Source organism: Ipomoea nil, unplaced genomic scaffold (genome assembly GCF_001879475.1).
Source record: "Ipomoea nil cultivar Tokyo-kokei standard unplaced genomic scaffold, Asagao_1.1 scaffold1735, whole genome shotgun sequence".
Lineage (NCBI taxonomy): Eukaryota > Viridiplantae > Streptophyta > Magnoliopsida > Solanales > Convolvulaceae > Ipomoea > Ipomoea nil.
This window is the reverse complement of record NW_017618163.1, coordinates 681,031-702,092: the sequence shown is the minus strand read 5'-3', so window position 1 is coordinate 702,092 and position 21,062 is coordinate 681,031. Positions and strand designations below refer to the sequence as shown.

The following is a 21,062-nucleotide window of genomic DNA, read 5'->3' as shown; positions in this document are numbered from 1 at the left end:
ATAGGCATCTAATCCCTGTACAATGGGTACACCCGCTTCATGCAAATGATCAAGCTCGTTGAGGACAACCACATTCATCCAACCAGAACTACTCTAGCTAGCAATAAGTCTGCTTCAAGTGTGGGTATAAAGGGAACTGGTCCCGTACATGCCGCACCCCAAAGCGTTTAGTTGAAGCATACCAGCGAATGCAAAAGCACGATAATGAGCGGCACAAGATTGAACCCAACCATGTTGCATTGCCTGAAACAAACACTCTTGTTGGTGATGATGATGACCTGTTAGAAGATGAACTCGATGATTGACCATTATTATTTTTCTCCCATAAATAATGTCTTGAATGTTTTTTTTACAAGTTTTCCTATTTTTGGGGTTTGATATATATTTTATTTTGATTTCGTTCAACATCTTTTTAGTGATGTTTTCTTTTGGATAATCTTGATATGCAAATCTCTAAATTCTCCCTCCTCCTTGCGTTGTATTGATGATTACCTATTTAAAATGCAGCCATGCATATTATCTTGACGAATATAAGAACTTTTCAAACATTTAATATGCACGGGAAATATTGTTACTATTGCAGTTTGGTCCACTAATTTATCAAAAAAATGCTTCTTTAGCTCTAAAATTGTAGGTTTTTTTTTTTTTTATGTATTTAGATGATTTAAACAATCTTTTGAACAATTTTACAACCACTTTCGTAAATAGTTTCTAAGAAATAACTATGGAAACCTTATGTTTTATTACTAAATTTTAAAAATTTTTAATTTTTAATTTTATTTTTAATTAAAAAAATTAAAAAATAAAAATAAAAAATCGGCGCCTAGGGGGCGCCTAACGTTTTTTTCAACATTGAAATACATAAAGAGCTTAATGATATTAGCTTGTGTCTAAAGGCGGAGATTGAAATCAAAGACTTGGAAATACCGTACCAAGTATTGTCTTTGCCTGAAGATCGCGTATATATCCTTCAAGTATAGATCAAGTTTATATACCTATTAGCCTACATTGAAAAACATCTTGAATATGTTTTGTATGGATAACTACCACTGACTTATCACACTAACAATTGTCTAATAATCTCTTGAAGTAGATAAAGGACTATTTAGACTCTAAGAAGATAATGAGGACATTTTGGGACTGGACTCTAATAGATATATCGTGTACTCATTTCTCGAATAGGATTTTCCCACACGGTTTTTCTAACAAGTTTTTAACAAAGAAGTAAAAGGTGAACCACTAAACCAATAAAACCAAAAACTTAGTCATAAACACTAAAATTGAAATCCTAAGTGCAATGCACTTTCACATAAATTTTTGCAAGTTTAATCTTTTAATACTAAATGTGCAAAATGTTAATGCTAAATGTGAAATATGTTAATACTAAATGTGCAAACCTAGAAAATTCAAAGAAGTGCAGATTTTATTGTTCAAGTATGCATAGTAAAATTGATGATAATTTAGAATTCAAAAAATTCGCTGGTTGCTACGGCGGTGGACGACCGGCTAGTGGCCGATGGTACAGTGACAGACAGACAAGGTGGGTTTTATTTAGATTATGTATTTTGATTTTTAATTTTATTAAATATCTTCTTTTTTATTTTGATTTTTTAAATTTTGCATACATTGTCCAAATGACGCCGCGTAGCAGGTTACCAACATTTATTTGCATACATTGTCCAAATGACGCCACGTAGCAGGTTACCAACATTTATAGGCAAATAATAGGTTTTCGGGTCTGAATGTACAAAAAAGACGAGCTAATGCGTTTAACTGTTGGTTTAAAATGGGAAAAATGGTACTTTTTCCTCCTGAATTATAGGTTTATATCTCTTTTCACCTCTTAGTTATTCATGTACTCATATTTGCCTCCTCAATTATTTTAAAGTGGCTTTTTTCCCCTTAAAATAATTATTTTATTTATTTTTTTCTCTAACAAATAATTGTTTATATGTAGGGATGATGACGGGTAGATTTGAACCGAACCAAACACCATAGCCACCGAACTGGCAAATTATGTTGTGCATCTGTATGCACCATGCATGGTGCATACGGATGCAAAAACGACGTCGTTTTATTAAAAACACGCGTCTCACTTAAAAATGCATAATTTGAACTAAAATTTCAGAATCGATGAACTAAAATTCTAGAATCGATGAACTAAAATTCCAGAATCTATGAACTAAAATTCTAGAATCTATGAACTAAAATTCCAGAATGGATGAGCTAAAAATCCATAATGAATGAACTAAATATCCATAATGAATGAACTAAATATCCAGCATGAATGAAAAAAATCAGTTTCGATTCACGTCTAAATATCCATAATCAATGAACTAAAATTTCAGAATATATGAACTAAAATTCCAGAATCTATGAACTAAAATTTCAGAATGAATGAACAACATAATGCTGTTAAGGGGAATAGAAACTGATTTTTTTTTAAGTGGGATGCGCGTTTGTAATAAAACGACATCGTTTTTGCATCCGTATGCACCATGCATGGTGCATACGGGATGCACAGCATAACGATCCCACCGAACTAATGGAATAGGGGCGGTTCTTGTTACGATTCAGAACTATAAAAAATAAAATAATTGTTAAATTTAGACTATTTTAAAATAAAAAAAATAAAATTTCCAAAAATAAATAATAAAGAAATTTTGAATCAACAGTTTAAACTGAAACAGGAATCAAAATAAATGTGAACTTGAATTGAACAGGTCTATCATTTACAAACGGTGTTTATAAATCTGTTCGATTCTAGTTTGCATTTACTCTGATTCTAGTTTCGGTTTGAACCGTCGATTCAATATTTATTTATTTTTGTAAATTCTATTTTCAATTCTATTTTAAAAATAGCCTAAATTTAACAATTATTTAATTTAATTTAATATTTTCTAGTTCTGAATCGAAACAAGAACTGTCTTTACTATTTCAATTCGGTTGCTAGTGTTCGATTCGGTTCAAATCGAACTGTAGTCATCCCTACATATAAGGCATGATTTGTTGGATAAAAAATAATAATATTTTAAAGGTAAAAATGTCCTTTTAACATCAAAGGGGGGAAAACTACCACGTTTAAAATAATTGAAGGGGAAAATGTGGATACATTAATTACTCGGGAAAAAATAGTGCTATAAGTTTATTATTTAGGGGAAAAAATTACCATTTTTCCCTTTAAAATATTTTGAGGCCTAATTTATTTTACTTTTGAAAATTTAGTCCCACTCAATTGATTTGAATAAATCTAGTCCCTTAATTGTTAATAATGTACCACATTTAGTCTCTCATATTATATAATTAAAAATTCTTTTTTTGAATAATTTTTTTCAAAAGGTTATAACTGTCAATTTCTTTAACCTATTAACTTTCTTTTTCCTCTGTACGCCTTTGCAACCAAATCAACATCCTGGAATCATAAACAAGGGGGGAAGAACCTTTGTGACTCTATCTAATCTTCAACAAACCAAATGCCAAACCAAAAGAAATATTTTGTCAAAGAAGCAGTCCCAAAACAATAAGTGATTTCAGAAGATTGTGACAGTTGCAATATTGAAGGGATATATATTTTGTAAATGGCTACAAACCATAACCTTATAATATAGTACTAAGTTTTTGAAAAAAGGCTCACTAGTCACTTTGGTTGTTATTTTGTAAACTTTTGTCTATTCTGCCACGATATATTTTTTTGCTTTAGGGGATCATATAAGATTGAATTCTGATATGCCAAATTAAATGACGGCTATTTTTGCATAATATAGTAGATGGTTGTTATTTGATAAGTTATTTTTTTTATAAAAATACTAGTATTGAACTTGAAATGATGGTGAAGTAAATGACATTACTATTCATTATTTTTGCTGTTCATTATTTATGCTATACTTAGTTTAGGGAGATTGGTTTTATAATAGGGAGGTCGACAGTATAATATGTAGCTTATTTGTTATTTTTGTAACTTATTATTTGTGCTTTTTATTTTATTGTTTTTGATCTATGAAATCTCCAATGCAATCTCATCTACAAATGGTAAGGCATACATTAAAAAGAAAGAGAAGAAAGCTAAATAGTTGAAAGGAATGGACAATTATAACCTCATGAAAAAAATTATTAAAAAAAAGGAATTTCTAATTATATTATATGAGGGACTAAATGTGGTACATTATTTACAATTAAGGGACTAGATTTATTCAAATCAATTGAGAGGGACTAAATTTCCAAAAGTAAAACAATTGAGGGGCCAAAAACGCCGTTTCCCCTTTTTAAAATTAAGATAAAAGTACAACTTATTACTTTATTTTAGAAATAATAATGCAATAAATTATTTAGAATTGTTATTTGTTAGAATTAAATATTACAGCGTACTAATAAGTATAGTTTTTAAATTAAACACATGATTTATTATCAATAAATTTCATTTGCTCACTTATAAATATGAGACAGTTGAACACCGAAAAGCTTATCACTTTTCAATACTTTTGCTTACTATTCTTTACCTCGTTTCTATGAAAAATACCAAAATATTTTTCTTAAAATGTTGGACTTATTATGTTCTAGTTTGTTTAACAATAGATTTGAGTGCTTGAATATTATCAGTGTAAATCATTATATCTTGAGTAATAGTCTCTCCAACAGTCCTAACATTCTTTGAAAGAAATGAATTGAATATGTTCTAAGAAAATTATGTATTTTGATCATAACTCCTAAAATTATGTTTCCCTAACAAGATGATGAAATGAAAGTGAATTGATAGAACGTCCGGCTTCTACTTAAGCTATGAAAAATTAAACGCGGAAGGCTCCACAGTTGTGCTAACGTGGGAAGATATATTATCAATTAAATTTATTGTTTTGTCAAACATTAATGTTGGGTGAAATAGTGATGAGTTTATATTACTTTTTAAAACAAAATAAATAAATAAATTATTCTTTTGTCTTAAAGGACAAAATAATTTTCTCATCCACCAGACCCCACACTCTGACTTGACAAAATACTGAAACAATAAATCACGATAACTCAACGACCCATTAGATGGGAGGACCAGTTCCTGGTCCCATAAGGAGCCCATCACATTGGATGCAGCTCCATATTGCGACTACCAAAATCGATCATGTGCCATTGCCCATAATTTACCATTTAAGAACCAATTGAATTAAAGAACAATGTACATGAGAAATAAAAAAGAGAGTAAAATTCTGATTAATTTGTTAACAATCATATTTAAGTAATTCACAATTAACATAGTTTCGTTTGCAGCTCCATTCAACATCTTTAACATAAAGGTGTTGATCTTCTTCAGCATAGTTCACCAAACCATTATGAACACATTGTTTAAGTTTTTGCTCTGCATCTTTGACAATATGTTCCATAGTTCTTTTTGGCAAACTATACGCACATACTAACAAAGGGAAAATAATGGCCAAAACAAACACCACATTAATGTGCTTATAAACCATACTTAATTATTTCTCTTATATATGTCTTTATATTGTCTTATTTATAGTTTAGTGGGTCTCCTCGACAACTAACTCTTTGTGACTCGTGTGTGTCTATATATATATATATATATATATATATATATATATATATAACCCCCAAGGTGAATTGAACTAGTGCTAGTATTTACGTAACGTAAGTGTTTAATTTATTAATTACTTGAGATTTAATAACACAAACTATCATTAATTATCATTTTTTACGAATTGAATTATGTAGTTAATTAATGACATGTATGTTGAGTTTTGATTAAATGTTTATGTTTAATTTTTTATTTAATGAAATTATTTTTTAAAAAATATGTTTTCATAAATTAATTGTATTACCGAATACGAGACATTATAAATCTTAAAAATTAACACATACGAATAAAAGTTCTAAATCACTCAATTGAGAATAAATTTCAAAATTCGATATTTGAAACATTATTTAAATGACATATATAATACATGTTTTTAAATTTTTTTTAATACAATATACAATTATAGGTTTATTACCGCATATTCATTAAATTCATAGAGGATCATCAGTCACTACTATAAACTCATTAAGACACTACTGTAAATTTATTAAATCACTACTACTGGTTAATTGAGACATGCAATACTTTTCAGCATCACTGCCCTCAGGGTTGGATTGTCAAGCTTATCTTGAATTGATAATCCATTAATTGTACCCAACTGTCACACCAATTTATTTATTAATTAATATTTAACTTTTAGGTTCTAATTTATTTTTGTTATAAACAAATTTTTATGAAGGATATTATTATCCAATTGTAACCGTTATAACAGTAATTACCATTTATGTGTATTCATTATTCATTATTTCCTTTGTATGGTATATAGAGATACTATTGTAATTGGAAAGGTGAAAGAATGAACAGGATGATCCTCCTTCTCGATATAATCTCTCAGAATTCTTTCAACACGTTATTAGCGCTTTGCTCTACAGCTTATAAAACTTATACTGCACTCCCATCCAAACCCAAATGCATTTGTGGACTTATCCAAGCCATTTTGATATTATCCAAACCCCATTCTATATCATTGTTTTTACTTGTGTTTAAATTGCATTATCTTAACTAGATTTTTAGCCTTTAATTGTTGACTTTACCCAACCATGAATTTGAATTTGCTTGGATTCTTGTGGGTTCCAATACTTTGGTGCCTAGAATTTTAGTTTTCACTCAAGTACGTGCCATAGTCCCAATCCCTTGCGGAACGACAATTTACACCCGTTTACTCACCATCTTTCCCGTACATCAACTTTTTGGCGCCGTTGCCGGGGATTGGCAATTTGGTAGTTCTATATGATTGTTTGTTTTACTAGCATTAGAGTTTAGGGAATTTTAGGAGACTAAGCTTTTATTTTTTTGTTTTGTTTATTTGTGTTGTGATTAAGTGCTTACAAGTCTATATCTTTAAGTTTGATTGAAAGAGATTTTGCAAGATGGACCAAGGAGGATATTATAACTCTCAATCTTATGGGGGCTATGGAGACTACATGTCTCAACAAGGATACTACAATGTCCCATCCATTAGTCCTTGTACAACTCAAGCCCCACCTCCAAATAGCTATCATGATGCTCAATTTCAAAATCCTTACCCACCACAATCCTACCAAGACTCACCTTATCATTCCCAACCTCCATATCATAATCCATATCCTCAACAATACCAAGATCCCCAATATGCTTTTTATGATCAATACCCTCAATGTTCACAAGACTACAATCCACCTCAACATCCTTTCCCACCACAAGATTACTCTCCAAATCCATACCCTTCACCCATTCATTACACACCATACCCCCAAGACACTCAACCCTCATATGATCATCACATCCATTCACCAAGTGTTGGGAAGTTTGGAGTAGATGAGGAGACTTTAGCATTGGTTAGGCGTTGGGGAGTCACTATTGTACGCGATGATGACATTGAGGATGAGGGTTATCCAATGCGACCAAGTGAGGATGAATATGCCAATAATCAATGGGAACCTCAAGAACCACTCTATCAAGAACCTCAACAAGAATGTCAACCATTTGATCAAGATCCGGAGATGAAGTTTATGATGTCCAACATGCTTAAGCAAATGAATGAGCAACAAGTTCTACTAGACAACATGATGGCTCAAATACAAGGTTTGACAACTCAAGAACCCGTTCAAGAATTGTTTTCCAAAGGAGAGGTTTTACAAGAGTTGTTCTTGCCAAATGAAGGTCATGTGGTTGAAGAGAAAGAGAAGATATGCGAGGACCTTGAAGATGAAGACGATGAGGTTTATGATGAGTGCATTGATATGGAAACACCAAGTTGGGGAGAAATTGTACACTTGCAAGGGAATGGTGATAAAGAACAACTAGAAGATGGTCCAATTGAAGAAGTGCAAGAAAATGATGGTGTTGAGGAAAAAACAAAAGATGAGAGTGTTGAGGAAGAAGAGGAAGAGAATATGGAAGTTGGTGACAAGGATCACATTGAAAATTGTCCATTTGAAGAAAAATGTAGTTGGGAGAATGCAAGGTTTAAATGAGGAACTCCCTTTAATGGAGCATGTTGAGAATTTTAGAAGAGTTTGGGAACTGGGAGGAGTTAATGGTTTTGAGAGTATTGGCCCACATTGGCCGATATTCATATCTAAGGACTCCCAATTCTTATTGGTGAATTACAAAGTACCAAGGTTCTCCTTGCTTATTCAAGATGGAAAATGTCAAAAAGAGAAAAGGTGTGGAACTAAAGAGAATGATCAAGCTCTTGTGTATTATCATGATCCAAGGTTTAGAAAGAAGACATCATTTGATTTGTGGATTAAAAATGGATTTGAGGAAGGGTCATGCTTGAAGTTTGATTTGGATGAGCATTATTTCTTAAACTTTGAAGTGGTAATATTAATATTTTAAAAAAATGTAATTTTGTTTTTTAATTTTTAAATACGAAAAAATAAATCTTATTTGTAGAATTACTTTGAATTAAAAAAAAATCGAGGACCGTTCTGCCGGGCCCGTCAACCCACAAGGGGCAGGCTTTGGTTGCATGAACCCTAGTCTGCGGGTTTGGTGGGCCGACTCGCAAAAGTCCACATTTGCATGCGCATCTTTTGGATTCTTTGAAAATGACTTCCCCCCCCCCCCCCCCCCCCCCCCCCCCCCCAAAAAAAAAAAAAATGGAAGTCATTTTCGACCAAAACATACATATTTTCCTTTGACTAATGCATCATTTTCCATTGACCTCATTTCCTCCCCTCTTGCTAAATACTGAAAACTCGGAAGTCATTTTCCGGATTTCCAAACGTAGCCTAAGAATAAAAAATCTCGAAGAAATCACCGCATGCATAGGAAGTTAGGAACATTACAAGACTACTATTGATTTTAATTTTTAACACTCTTTAAGAATGAGAGAAGAACATCATGAAGTACTTGTGCTTATTAATGAGCTTACTGAATATTTTGAATTATTCTCAATATATATGTGCTAAAGAACAACACAAATGAAAAAAGTGAGATTCTAATTATAATTATTTTTTTGGACAATCCTTTTTAAGTATTTCACAATCGAAATAGTTTTCTTTGCAGAAATTATCAAGACCTAGACGCTCATCAAGATAGAACTCATATACAGTAGGATTGTAATCTTTGATATGATGTTTCTGTTCAAGAATGCATTGTTCAATTTTTTGTTTGACCTCTTTGGCAATATCTTCTGCAGTAACTTCTTGAGGTGAATCTGTATTGCATGAGAGCACTAATAACGGCAAAAAAATAATTAACCCAAACACCATAGTAATGTGTTTATAACTCATTATAATTATTGATTCTTTCGTTTATGTCTATTATTTTATTTTTATTTTGTTGAGTCTATTTGACGAGTCCCGCTTGTGTCCTTGTGTGTATGTATACACACATCCACCCAATTAAGGTGAATTGAATTCGCGCTATTACTTAGTTAGATGTGTTGTAATTAACTATTTGAAATTTAATGAACAAATATCTTAGTTATCAATTCTTTTACAAACTGAACTATGTTCCGTAACTGTTTAATAATTTCTTTAATAAGAATGTCATTTTTTTTTTGGTAAGGAAAGAGAGGTAAGCCTCAAAATTAACGGATCCTACGAGTGAGCGCGCCCCCCGTATCTCTGGCAAGAATAGTCATTAAGCCATCCATTGGTTCGCTAAAGACCCAGGTCCCCCAATCTTTTTCTTGACCAAGGTTAGCAAGAAAATCGGCGCAAGTATTTCCTTCTCTGAAGATGTGCGTGAAAATGATACCATCGAATCTGGACGCCAAATCTATGCAATCTGAGAGCAGGGGGTCAAAAGCCCAGTCGTCTTCCTTGTCGCCATTCATGAGCTCAATTACCCCCTTCGAATCCATCTCTGCAATAACCCGTGTGACTCCTTTCTCATGGCAGAGTCGTAAACCCTCCCTTAGGCCCCACAGCTCTGCCATGAAGCTATTCGTCCTTCCAATTTTAGTCGTGAAACCCCAGGCCAAATTACCTACTTCGTCACGAACAAGACCTCCGGCGGAGGCTATGCCCGATAAGCGCTTGACAGCTCCGTCGGTGTTGAGTTTCTGCCAACCATGACCTGGGGGCGTCCATTGAACCCATGTTGAGCTTGCATTGAAAATGGGAACTGCCTTCGAAAGGGTGTGCACTTCCCTGGATTGAGTAGTCACCCACGACACGTCTTCAAGCGGTGATGTTCTTCTTTTGTTAAAAATCCAATCATTTCTGGCCTTCCATCTAGCCCAAAGAGAGAACGCAAAGGTTGTTGGCCAATTCTTGTCCGCTTTGCTGGAGCAGTTTGTTTTGATCCAATCCTCTAGCGTCCAATAGACCGGGAACCGAAAGTGAGTTGGTGTCGTTGATAGCCTCCAAAAGATTTGCGCCGTACTGCAGTCCCACAACAAGTGTCTAAGCGTTTCTTCACCATTCTCGCAGCTCGGGCAAAGGGACGAGTCCGCCAAGTGTCTTCTCTGCCTTTCCGCGTTCGTTAGCAGTCTTCCCTTTAAAACCAGCCAAAGGAAGGTTTTAACTTTTTCCCAGCAGTTTAGTTTCCATAGCCAACTCCAATCTTCATCAGTGTCTTCGAAACCTGCAATACAGTCATAGGCCGTTTTTACAGAAAACTTACCTGCAGCGCCCTTTGGCCACCCTATGGAGTCATTAGTCTGGCTGTCACCCGGGATCGAGACCGCGCGGATGTAGTCTATCACATCATTAGGTAGAATCTTTTGGAGTTTAGGATAATCCCAAGTTCTATTTTGGAGAATAAACTCGCTTACCATGCAATTGGCGAGATTGTTAGGGATGTTGATTGAGTCCATAAGGTTTAAAGACTTAGTCCCCACCCACCAATCTTTCCACAAATTTATAGAACGACCATTGCCAACCTTCCAATTTGCATTATCAACAATCGTGGCCCTTCCTTTCACAATGCTTCTCCAGGCCCAAGAACCATTTGGGGGGCTTTGAGTTGTGAGAAAATCACCATTTTTGACGTACTTATCTTTCATTACCTTGATCCAGAGCTTTTCTGATTTGGTGCACATTTGCCAAGCGAGTTTGGCGAGGAGAGCTTCATTAAAATGGGATGCTTTTCTAAGGCCGAGCCCTCCAACGATCCGTGGTTGACACACTTCGTCCCAATTAACTAAATGAATTTTTTTCATGTCTTGGGAATCTCCCCATAAGAAATCCCGGCAAATTTTGTCTATGCTATCACAGGTACTTTTGGGCAACGCAAGGGCTTGCATGGAATAAGCAGGAATGGTTGCGAGAGCAGATTGAGTAAGAATTCTGCGCCCTGCAAGGCTTAGAGTATCCCGTTTCCAACCCGAAAGTTTCTTTTCCATTTTTTCGAGGACATATCCAAAAGTATGTTTGGAGACCCGTTTGTGAAGCACCGGGATGCCTAGGTACTTGCCCATATCGTCTGTTATTGGAATCCCTGCCACCTCTCCGAGTTGGCGTTTAACCCTGTCACAAGTGTTAGGGGAACAATAAATAAGGGATTTATTAAGGTTAATAGACAAACCTGAACGTTTGGAAAAGTCCTCCACCACCGCGAGTATAATCCGAAGTTGTAGTTCTGTGGCCTCGCCGAAGAGAATGAGATTGTCAGCAAAGAAAAGATGGGAAATTTCTGTACCACCTCGTGCCACTTTGAAAGGTCTCCAGTGTCCTTTCCGGACTTCCTCCTGAATGGCCCAAGAAAGGACTTCCATGGCTAGAATAAAGAGGTACGGGGCAAGAGGATCTCCCTGTCTAACCCCCCGACTAGCGCTAAACGGCGGTAACTTGCCCCCATTCCAATTGATCGAAATGGAACAATCCCTAAGGGAGGATAACATTAGAGTGATAAATAATCTGGGGAAGTTCATTTTGTCAAGGGTTGCCTCTAAGAAACCCCAGTCCAGGCTGTCATAGGCTTTGTGAATATCCAATTTAAGGACCATGAAGCTTTTCTTGCCTTTCTTTTTTTCCATACTGTGAATAACCTCTTGGGTTAGGATCACATTGTCCATTGTTGACCTGCCCGGAAGAAAGCTATTTTGAAAAGGTCCCACGAGCCTCCTCATAACCGGTCTTAACCTGTTCACCAGAACTTTCGACACGATCTTGAAAATCACGTTCAAGAGGGTAATCGGTCTAAAATCCCCGGCATTTTCCGGTCTTTCTTTTTTGGGGATGAGAGTCATAAAGGCCCCCAAAAATCCTGTAGGAACACGACCGGAGAGTAAGCAGTCATTGACAAAACTTGTGATGTTCAGTGAATTTTTTTAATATTCTGTAATTTGTATTTATTATACATATATGTATTCATACATTGTTCAATAAATCTCAAAGCTTAAAATATTTAAACCAAAAAGTTTAGATTCTTATGAAGATTATATTAAACCATTCATGGCCATGATTTGTAACAGTTATTCTATTTATTACCTTCCTTAGCATTGTTATATTATAATTATAAAATGAACATTTGACTGAATCCCTTTATGAAACAAATACCCATTTCACTCATATTTCTAGTAAGAGTCAAACTCATATTCCTAATCCTGATATGAGACAAATATAAGAATCTCCACCTTAACGAATATGCTCTTCAAGAGAAAAGATAATTCAATAAATCTTCACCTTGGCGAATATGCTCTTTAGGAGAAATGACTTATCTAACCATCTCCACCTTGGCGAATATGCTCTTTAGGAGAAATTACTTATCTAACCATCTCCACCTTCACAAATATATCCTTTAGGAGAAAAGACTTATCTGACATATATACATTGGTAGGAAAAACCATACTCATCCCAACTAGCCAACCACATGCATCACGCAACATCAAACGTTTTCCCGTGCATGTACATGAACTGCTTTATCCCAAGTCATTCGCCCCTCAGCCGTCGACCTGTTATACCAGCCGCGACTCATGCTAACTCTCCCGTTCAGCTGATCTCCTGCATCCGGCCCATACTAGGTCCATGTCCCCTCCTGGTATCCACGTTGCCTCACGCACAATAGGGCCCCTACAAAGTCACACTAAACATGTGTACCTTGCTCAATGTTCCACTAACCAACAATTGCCACTAGCCAACAACACGAACCACGCAACATCAAATGTTTTCCAATGCATGTTCACGAACTGCTTCGCCCTGAATAATCCTCCCATACCGACCGTGACTCATACCAAGACTAGCCTATACCAGGTCCATGACCCTCCTGGTATTCGCGCTGCCCAACACTATAGAGCCCCTCACCAATTTCTCATCTAGCATCTAGAAACATCCATCAAGTCCAAATAATATTCGAACTTATTGAACATCACCTCCACTATAATTTGAGTCATCGGCCTATACCACGTTCGTAGCTTCTAGCTTCTTCAACTCCTTCCAATCGGCCTCTTCTAGATTAGTTGGTTTTTTCGCCTTCAAGGTTTTCAAAAGGCCCTGGTGTGCCAACAAATCCTTTAACCTAGACGGTCAAAACCCAAAATTCCCTGTACCATCAAACTTTGATATACCTCGAATTGTGTACTTGAACTAGCCATCTCAACAGTTCTCTGATGCCAATTTGTTGAGATTAACAAGAACAAGAAACAATAATAATGGCAGAAAGGTAAAGAAGGCAAGATTTACATGGTTCGGCAATGTGCCTACGTCCACGAGAGTGAAAACAATTTTTTTATTTATAGTGATGGTGATAGTGGTGACACAACCCCTTAGGGATACAACCATATATTTATATGCATCTAATCCCTGTACAATGGGTACACCCGCTTCATGCAAATGATCAAGCTCGTTGAGGACAACCACATTCATCCAACCAGAACTACTCTAGCTAGCAATAAGTCTGCTTCAAGTGTGGGTATAAAGGGAACTGGTCCCGTACATGCCGCACCCCAAAGCGTTTAGTTGAAGCATACCAGCGAATGCAAAAGCACGATAATGAGCGGCACAAGATTGAACCCAACCATGTTGCATTGCCTGAAACAAACACTCTTGTTGGTGATGATGATGACCTGTTAGAAGATGAACTCGATGATTGACCATTATTATTTTTCTCCCATAAATAATGTCTTGAATGTTTTTTTTACAAGTTTTCCTATTTTTGGGGTTTGATATATATTTTATTTTGATTTCGTTCAACATCTTTTTAGTGATGTTTTCTTTTGGATAATCTTGATATGCAAATCTCTAAATTCTCCCTCCTCCTTGCGTTGTATTGATGATTACCTATTTAAAATGCAGCCATGCATATTATCTTGACGAATATAAGAACTTTTCAAACATTTAATATGCACGGGAAATATTGTTACTATTGCAGTTTGGTCCACTAATTTATCAAAAAAAATGCTTCTTTAGCTCTAAAATTGTAGGTTTTTTTTTTTTTTATGTATTTAGATGATTTAAACAATCTTTTGAACAATTTTACAACCACTTTCGTAAATAGTTTCTAAGAAATAACTATGGAAACCTTATGTTTTATTACTAAATTTTAAAAATTTTTAATTTTTAATTTAAAAATTAAAAAATAAAAATAAAAAATCGGCGCCTAGGGGGCGCCTAACGTTTTTTGCAACATTGAAATACATAAAGAGCTTAATGATATTAGCTTGTGTCTAAAGGCGGAGATTGAAATCAAAGACTTGGAAATACCGTACCAAGTATTGTCTCAGCCTGAAGATCGCGTATATATCCTTCAAGTATAGATCAAGTTTATATACCAATTAGCCTACATTGAAAAACATCTTGAATATGTTTTATATGGATAACTACCACTGACTTATCACACTAACAATTATCTAATAATCTCTTGAAGTAGATAAAGGACCATTTAGACTCTAAGAAGATAATGATGACATTTTGGGACTGGACTCTAATAGATATATCGTGTACTCATTTCTCGAATAGAATTTTCCCACGCAGTTTTTCTAACAAGTTTTTAACAAAGAAGTAAAAGGTGAACCACTAAACCAATAAAACCAAAAACTTAGTCATAAACACTAAAATTGAAATCCTAAGTGCAATGCACTTTCACATATATTTTTGCAAGTTTAATCTTTTAATACTAAATGTGCAAAATGTTATTGCTAAATGTGAAATATGTTAATACTAAATGTGCAAACCTAAAAAATTCTAAGAAGTGCAGATTAATTTTATTGTTCAAGTATACATAATAAAATTGATGATAATTTAGAATTCGAAAAATTCGCTGGTTGCTACGGCGGTGGATGACCGGCTAGTGGCGGATGGTACAGTGACAAACAGACAAGGTGGGTTTTATTTAGATTATGTATTTTGATTTTTAATTTTATTAAATATCTTCTTTTTTATTTTGATTTTTTAAATTTTGCATACATTGTCCAAATGACGCCACGTAGCAGGTTATCAACATTTATAGGTAAATAATAGGTTTTTGGGTCTGAATGTACAAAAAAGACGAGCTAATGCGTTTAACTGTTGGTTTAAAATAGGAAAAATGGTACTTTTTCCTTCTCAATTATAGGCTTATATCTCTTTTCACCTCTTAGTTATTCATGTATTTATATTTACCTCCTCAATTATTCTTAAGTGACTTTTTTCCCCTTAAAATAATTATTTTATTTATTTTTTTCTCTAACAAATAATTGTTTATATGTAGGGATGATCACGGATAGATTTGAACCAAACCAAACACCATAGCCACCGAACTGGCAAATTATGTTGTGCATCTGTATACACCATGCATGGTGCATACGGATGCAAAAACGACGTCGTTTTATTAAAAACGCGCGTCTCACTTAAAAATGCATAATTTGAACTATATATTCAGAATCAATGAACTAAAATTCCAGAATCGATGAACTAAAATTCCAGAATCGATGAACTAAAATTCCAGAATCTATGAACTAAAATTCCAGAATCTATGAACTAAAATTCCAGAATCTATGAACTAAAATTCCATAATGAATGAACTAAAAATTCATAATGAATGAACTAAATATTCATAATGAATGAACTAAATATCCAGCATGAATGAAAAAAATCAGTTACGATTCACGTCTAAATATCCATAATCAATGAACTAAAATTTCAAAATCTATGAATTGAAATTCCAGAATCTATGAACTAAAATTTCAGAATGAATGAACAACATAATGCTGTTGAGGTGAATCGAAACTGATTTTTTTTTTTTAATTGGATGCGCGTTTGTAATAAAACGATGTCGTTTTTGCATCCGTATGCACCATGCATGGTGCATACGAATGCACAGCATAACGATCCCACTGAACTAATGGAATAAGGGGCGGTTCTTGTTACGATTCATAACTATAAAAAAATAAAATAATTGTTAAATTTAGAGTATTTTAAAATAAAAAAAAATAAAATTTCCAAAAATAAATAATAAAGAAATTTTGAATCAACAGTTTAAACCGAAACAGGAATCAAAATAAATGTGAACTTGAATTGAACAGGTCTATCATTTACAAACGGTGTTTATAAATCTGTTCGATTCTAGTTTGCATTTACTCTGATTCTAGTTTCGGTTTGAACCGTCGATTCAATATTTATTTATTTTTGTAAATTCTATTTTCAATTCTATTTTTAAAATAGCCTAAATTTAACAATTATTTAATTTAATTTAATATTTTCTGGTTCTGAATCGAAACAAGAACTGTCTTTACTATTTCAATTCGGTTGCTATTCTTCGATTCGGTTCAAATCGAACTGTAGTCATCCCTACATATAAGGCATGATTTGTTGGATAAAAAATAATAATATTCTAAGGGTAGAAATGTCCTTTTAACATCAAAGGGGGGAAAACTACCACGTTTAAAATAATTGAAGGGGAAAATGTGGATACATTAATTACTCGGGAAGAAATACTGCTATAAGTTTATTATTTAGGAGAAAAAATTGTCATTTTTCCCTTTAAAATATTTTGAGGCCTAATTGATTTCTTATATAAAGTCCAGAGACCAATTTGAAAGATTAACCAATATATTTAAAGAAAAAAAAAAGAAAAAATTTAAAAACATAACTTTATTTTTAAAATCTATACTATATGTAAAAATAAAATCATGAAATTTTAACTTCCCGCCCAATTCCTAAAAAATCTCCCTTCTCAATAAAATATATTGATTTCTACTTTCCCATTCCTACAATTATTCTGGGTAAAAATTTATTCTAAAATTATAAAATAGTGTAATACAATTCCCTTTGCACATCTAATCTATACTATATAAAAAACAAAATTCTGAAATTTTAACTTTCTGCCCAATTCCTAAAAAATCTCCCTTCCCAATAAAATATATTGATTTCTACTTTCCCATTAGTACAATAATTCTGGGTAAAAATTCTATTCTAAAATTATAAATAGGTGTAATACAATTCCCTTTGCACGTCTAATCTATACAATATATATAAACAAAATCCTGAAATTTTAACTTCCGCCCAATTCCTAAAAAATCTCCCTTCCCAATAAAATATATTGATTTCTACTTTCCCATTCGTACAATAATTCTGGGTAAAAATTATATTCTAAAATTATAAAATAGTGTAATACAATTCTCTTTGCACATCTAATCTATACTATATATAAAAACAAAATCATTAAATTTTAACTTCCCGCCCAATTCCTAAAAAATCTCTCTTCCCAAAAAAATATATTGATTTCTACTTTCCGATTCGTACAATAATTTTGGGTAAAAATTCTATTCTAAAATTATAAAATAGTGTAATACAATTCTCTTTGCACATCTAATCTATACTATATATAAAAACAAAATCCTGAAATTTTAACTTCCCGCCCAATTCCTAATAAATCTCTCTTCCCAATAAAATATATTGATTTCTACTTTCACTTTCGTACAATAATTCTGGATAAAAATTCGATTCTAAAATTATAAAATAGTGTAATACAATTCCCTTTGCACATCTAATCTATACAATATATAAAAACAAAATCATGAAATTTTAACTTCCCGCCCAATTCCTAAAAAATTTCCCTTCCCAATAAAATATATTGATTTCTACTTTCCCATTCGTACAATAATTCTGGGTAAAAATTCTATTCTAAAATTATAAAATAGTGTAATACAATTATCTTTGCACATCTAATCTATACTATATATAAAAACAAAATCCTGAAATTTTAACTTTCCGCCTAATTCCTAATAAATCTCTCTTCCCAATAAAATATATTGATTTCTACTTTCACTTTCGTACAATAATCCTGGGTAAAAATTCTATTATAAAATTATAAAATATTGTAATACAATTCTCTTTGCACATCTAATCTATACTATATATAAAAACAAAATTCTGAAATTTTAATTTTCCGCCAAATTCCTAAAAAATCTCTCTTCCCAATAAAATATATTGATTTCTACTTTTCGATTCGTACAATAATTTTGGGTAAAAATTATATTCTAAAATTATAAAATAGTGTAATACAATTCTCTTTGCACATCTAATCTATACAATATATAAAAACAAAACCCTGAAATTTTAACTTCCCGCCCAATCTATACTATACATAAAAACAAAATCCTGAAATTTTAACTTCCCGCCCATTTCCTAAAAAATCTCTCTTCCCAATAAAATATATTGATTTCTACTTTCCCATTCGTACAATAATTCGGGGTAAAAATTCTATTCTAAAATTATAAAATAGTGTAATACAATTACCTTTGCACATCTAATCTATACTATATATAAAAATAAAATCCTGAAATATTAACTTCCCGCCCAATTCCTAAAAAATCTCCCTTCCCAATAAAATATATTGATTTCTACTTTCCCATTCGTACAATAATTCTAGGTAAAAATTCTATTCTAAAATTATAAACTAGTGTAATACAATTCCATTTGCACATCTAATCTATCTACTATACTAATAAGAGCCCAAGAGAGTTAGGACTATAATGGGTAGAAAAAATGGCGGTCAAATTTTTTAATCAAATGAATGGCTCAGATTGATCAAATTTTAATTTTTTCTTAAGAATTACTAATTTATCAGTAATGAATATGATTATCCGTTAACTTTTCCGTTAAATATTATCTTTTCCGTTAATTTCTGTTAGTTCACCGTTAACTTATTCATTGATTTCAATAAGAAAGGTCTTAAGTTCGAAGTTCGAACCCCATCCCAATCAAAGTTGGCATATTTAGTTCTCTATTTTACTTTTATTAAATTAAATAATAATTTAGTAGTTACAACAAAAATAATACATATTCATTTCGATATTTAATTTAGAATTATGTGTCTACAATGTTTTTATTCAAAAAAATTATTCATTATCAATAAATTAAATAAGAGAAATAATTTCATTAGTTATATTGTCTTTATTTTTCTCCAATATAAAAATTCTTTACATTCAAATTCATCAATTGATTATATTCGCTACATTGTCCATACAATGTCTTTATTAAAAAAAAATCATTATGAATAAATTAATTAAGAGAAATAATTTTATTATATTATATTGTCTTTATTTTTCTCCATGTAAAAATTCTTTACATTCAAATTCATCAATTGATTATATTCACTACATTGTCTATTATCTTTTTTTTGTGCACTATTTTTTTTAATTAAATATCAAAGTTATAATACAAAATAATGTTATATATTTATTTACCAAGTATTTTATTAATACCATGAAAAAATTAAGAAAAATATAATTAATAAAGTCAACCATATTAACTACTTGAGGAATTTGTTGACAAAGACAGTATTCAAATCACACAACAAATTTAAGTGAGAACTATCTCGTAATGTCCTTGTTTGACAATCAGTAGTTAGCGTTTAACGGTTAGCGTTAGCGGATTATATTAGCTGATTTGACCATTGAATTATATCAACGGTGGGTAAAAAGATATTTGAAAAAATTAACTTTTTAGATTAACATGTAAAATGACCTAAGGGTATACATATATTTAATAATAATAATAATAATAATAATAATAATAATAATAATAATAATAATAATAATAATAATAATAATAATAATAATAATAATAATAATAATTGTTTTAAAAAATAAAAAAATAATAAAAAAATACTTAAGCCAATCATATTAACTACTTGGGGATTTATTTACAAAACGAGTATTCAAATTACACAACAAATTGAAGTGGAAAACTACCTCGCAATGTCCTTGTTTGACAATCATCAATTAGCTCTTCTTTTTTTTTTTTTTTTGAAAAATATATGGGTGCTTCATTAGAAAAACGCTGATATAATGTCTGGTGGGTGGCTATCCCAATACATAGCAATATGTTGCTGATAAGCCGTAGTAGCTAATGCATGAGCTAAATAATTATCTGATCTAGGAATAAATTTAAATGAACAATACTGAAATAAAGTGGCAATTTGCCTGCAGTCGTCAATAGCATAGCCCACATAAGAGCGAATCGCAACAGTCGGTGTAGCAAGATAGCGTTGCAATGTCAAGCAATCCGTGTATAACTCAATATTCTGCTCCCCTCTCCCCTTCAACCACGATAAAGCCTCTTTACATGCCAAGGCTTCGGCCATAAGTGGTGACAAACAAGTTGGCAACGGTGCATTGAAGGCCGATATATATTCTCCGTTTGCATTGAACAAAACCGCCCCTACGGTGGCCCTTCCCGTGTCGTGTAAATACCCTGCGTCGACCCGACACCTTCTCAAACTCGGCACAACATTCTCAGCCATCATGGCAGTTTCCCCGTCGGCAGCGCCATGGACAGTCTCGGCAACACCTTGGACCGTCTCGGCAGCGCTGGTTCCGGTATTGGCGGGCAGTGATGCTGGCTGGTGGATTGGGCGTGCCATAAGCCATGCATCCTTGGTGGTCACGGCGGCTCGGAGTATGGAGTGTGGCCGTGGCAGGCATGCCTCCCATACCGCTCGATTTCGTGCTCTCCAAATGTTGTATAGAATTGATGCTGCATATAACATTCCATCAGAATCTTAAACATTTTGAAGTTCCTCAAATCAAACATGAAAAATATTTGTGACAATGTTGGGGATTGGAAGGTTAGATTGTTCCCAAATGTTTCTTGCATAGTCACACAAGACTAAAGCATGCATTGTA

At 33.1% G+C, this 21,062-nt stretch overlaps 2 protein-coding genes across 2 annotated transcripts; one reads left to right on the top strand and one right to left on the bottom strand.

Annotated features, from left to right (window-relative positions):
* Positions 1 to 6,948: 6,948 nt before the first annotated feature.
* LOC109192005 (altered inheritance of mitochondria protein 3-like) lies at positions 6,949 to 8,034 on the top strand. The gene has a single exon (XM_019342633.1). The coding sequence runs from the start codon at positions 6,949 to 6,951 to the stop codon at positions 8,032 to 8,034; it is 1,086 nt and encodes a 361-aa protein (XP_019198178.1).
* Positions 8,035 to 20,206: 12,172 nt separating this feature from the next.
* LOC109192004 lies at positions 20,207 to 20,800 on the bottom strand. Its single transcript, XM_019342631.1, has one exon. The coding sequence runs from the start codon at positions 20,798 to 20,800 to the stop codon at positions 20,207 to 20,209; it is 594 nt and encodes a 197-aa protein (XP_019198176.1).
* Between the last annotated feature and the right edge of the window lie 262 nt (positions 20,801 to 21,062).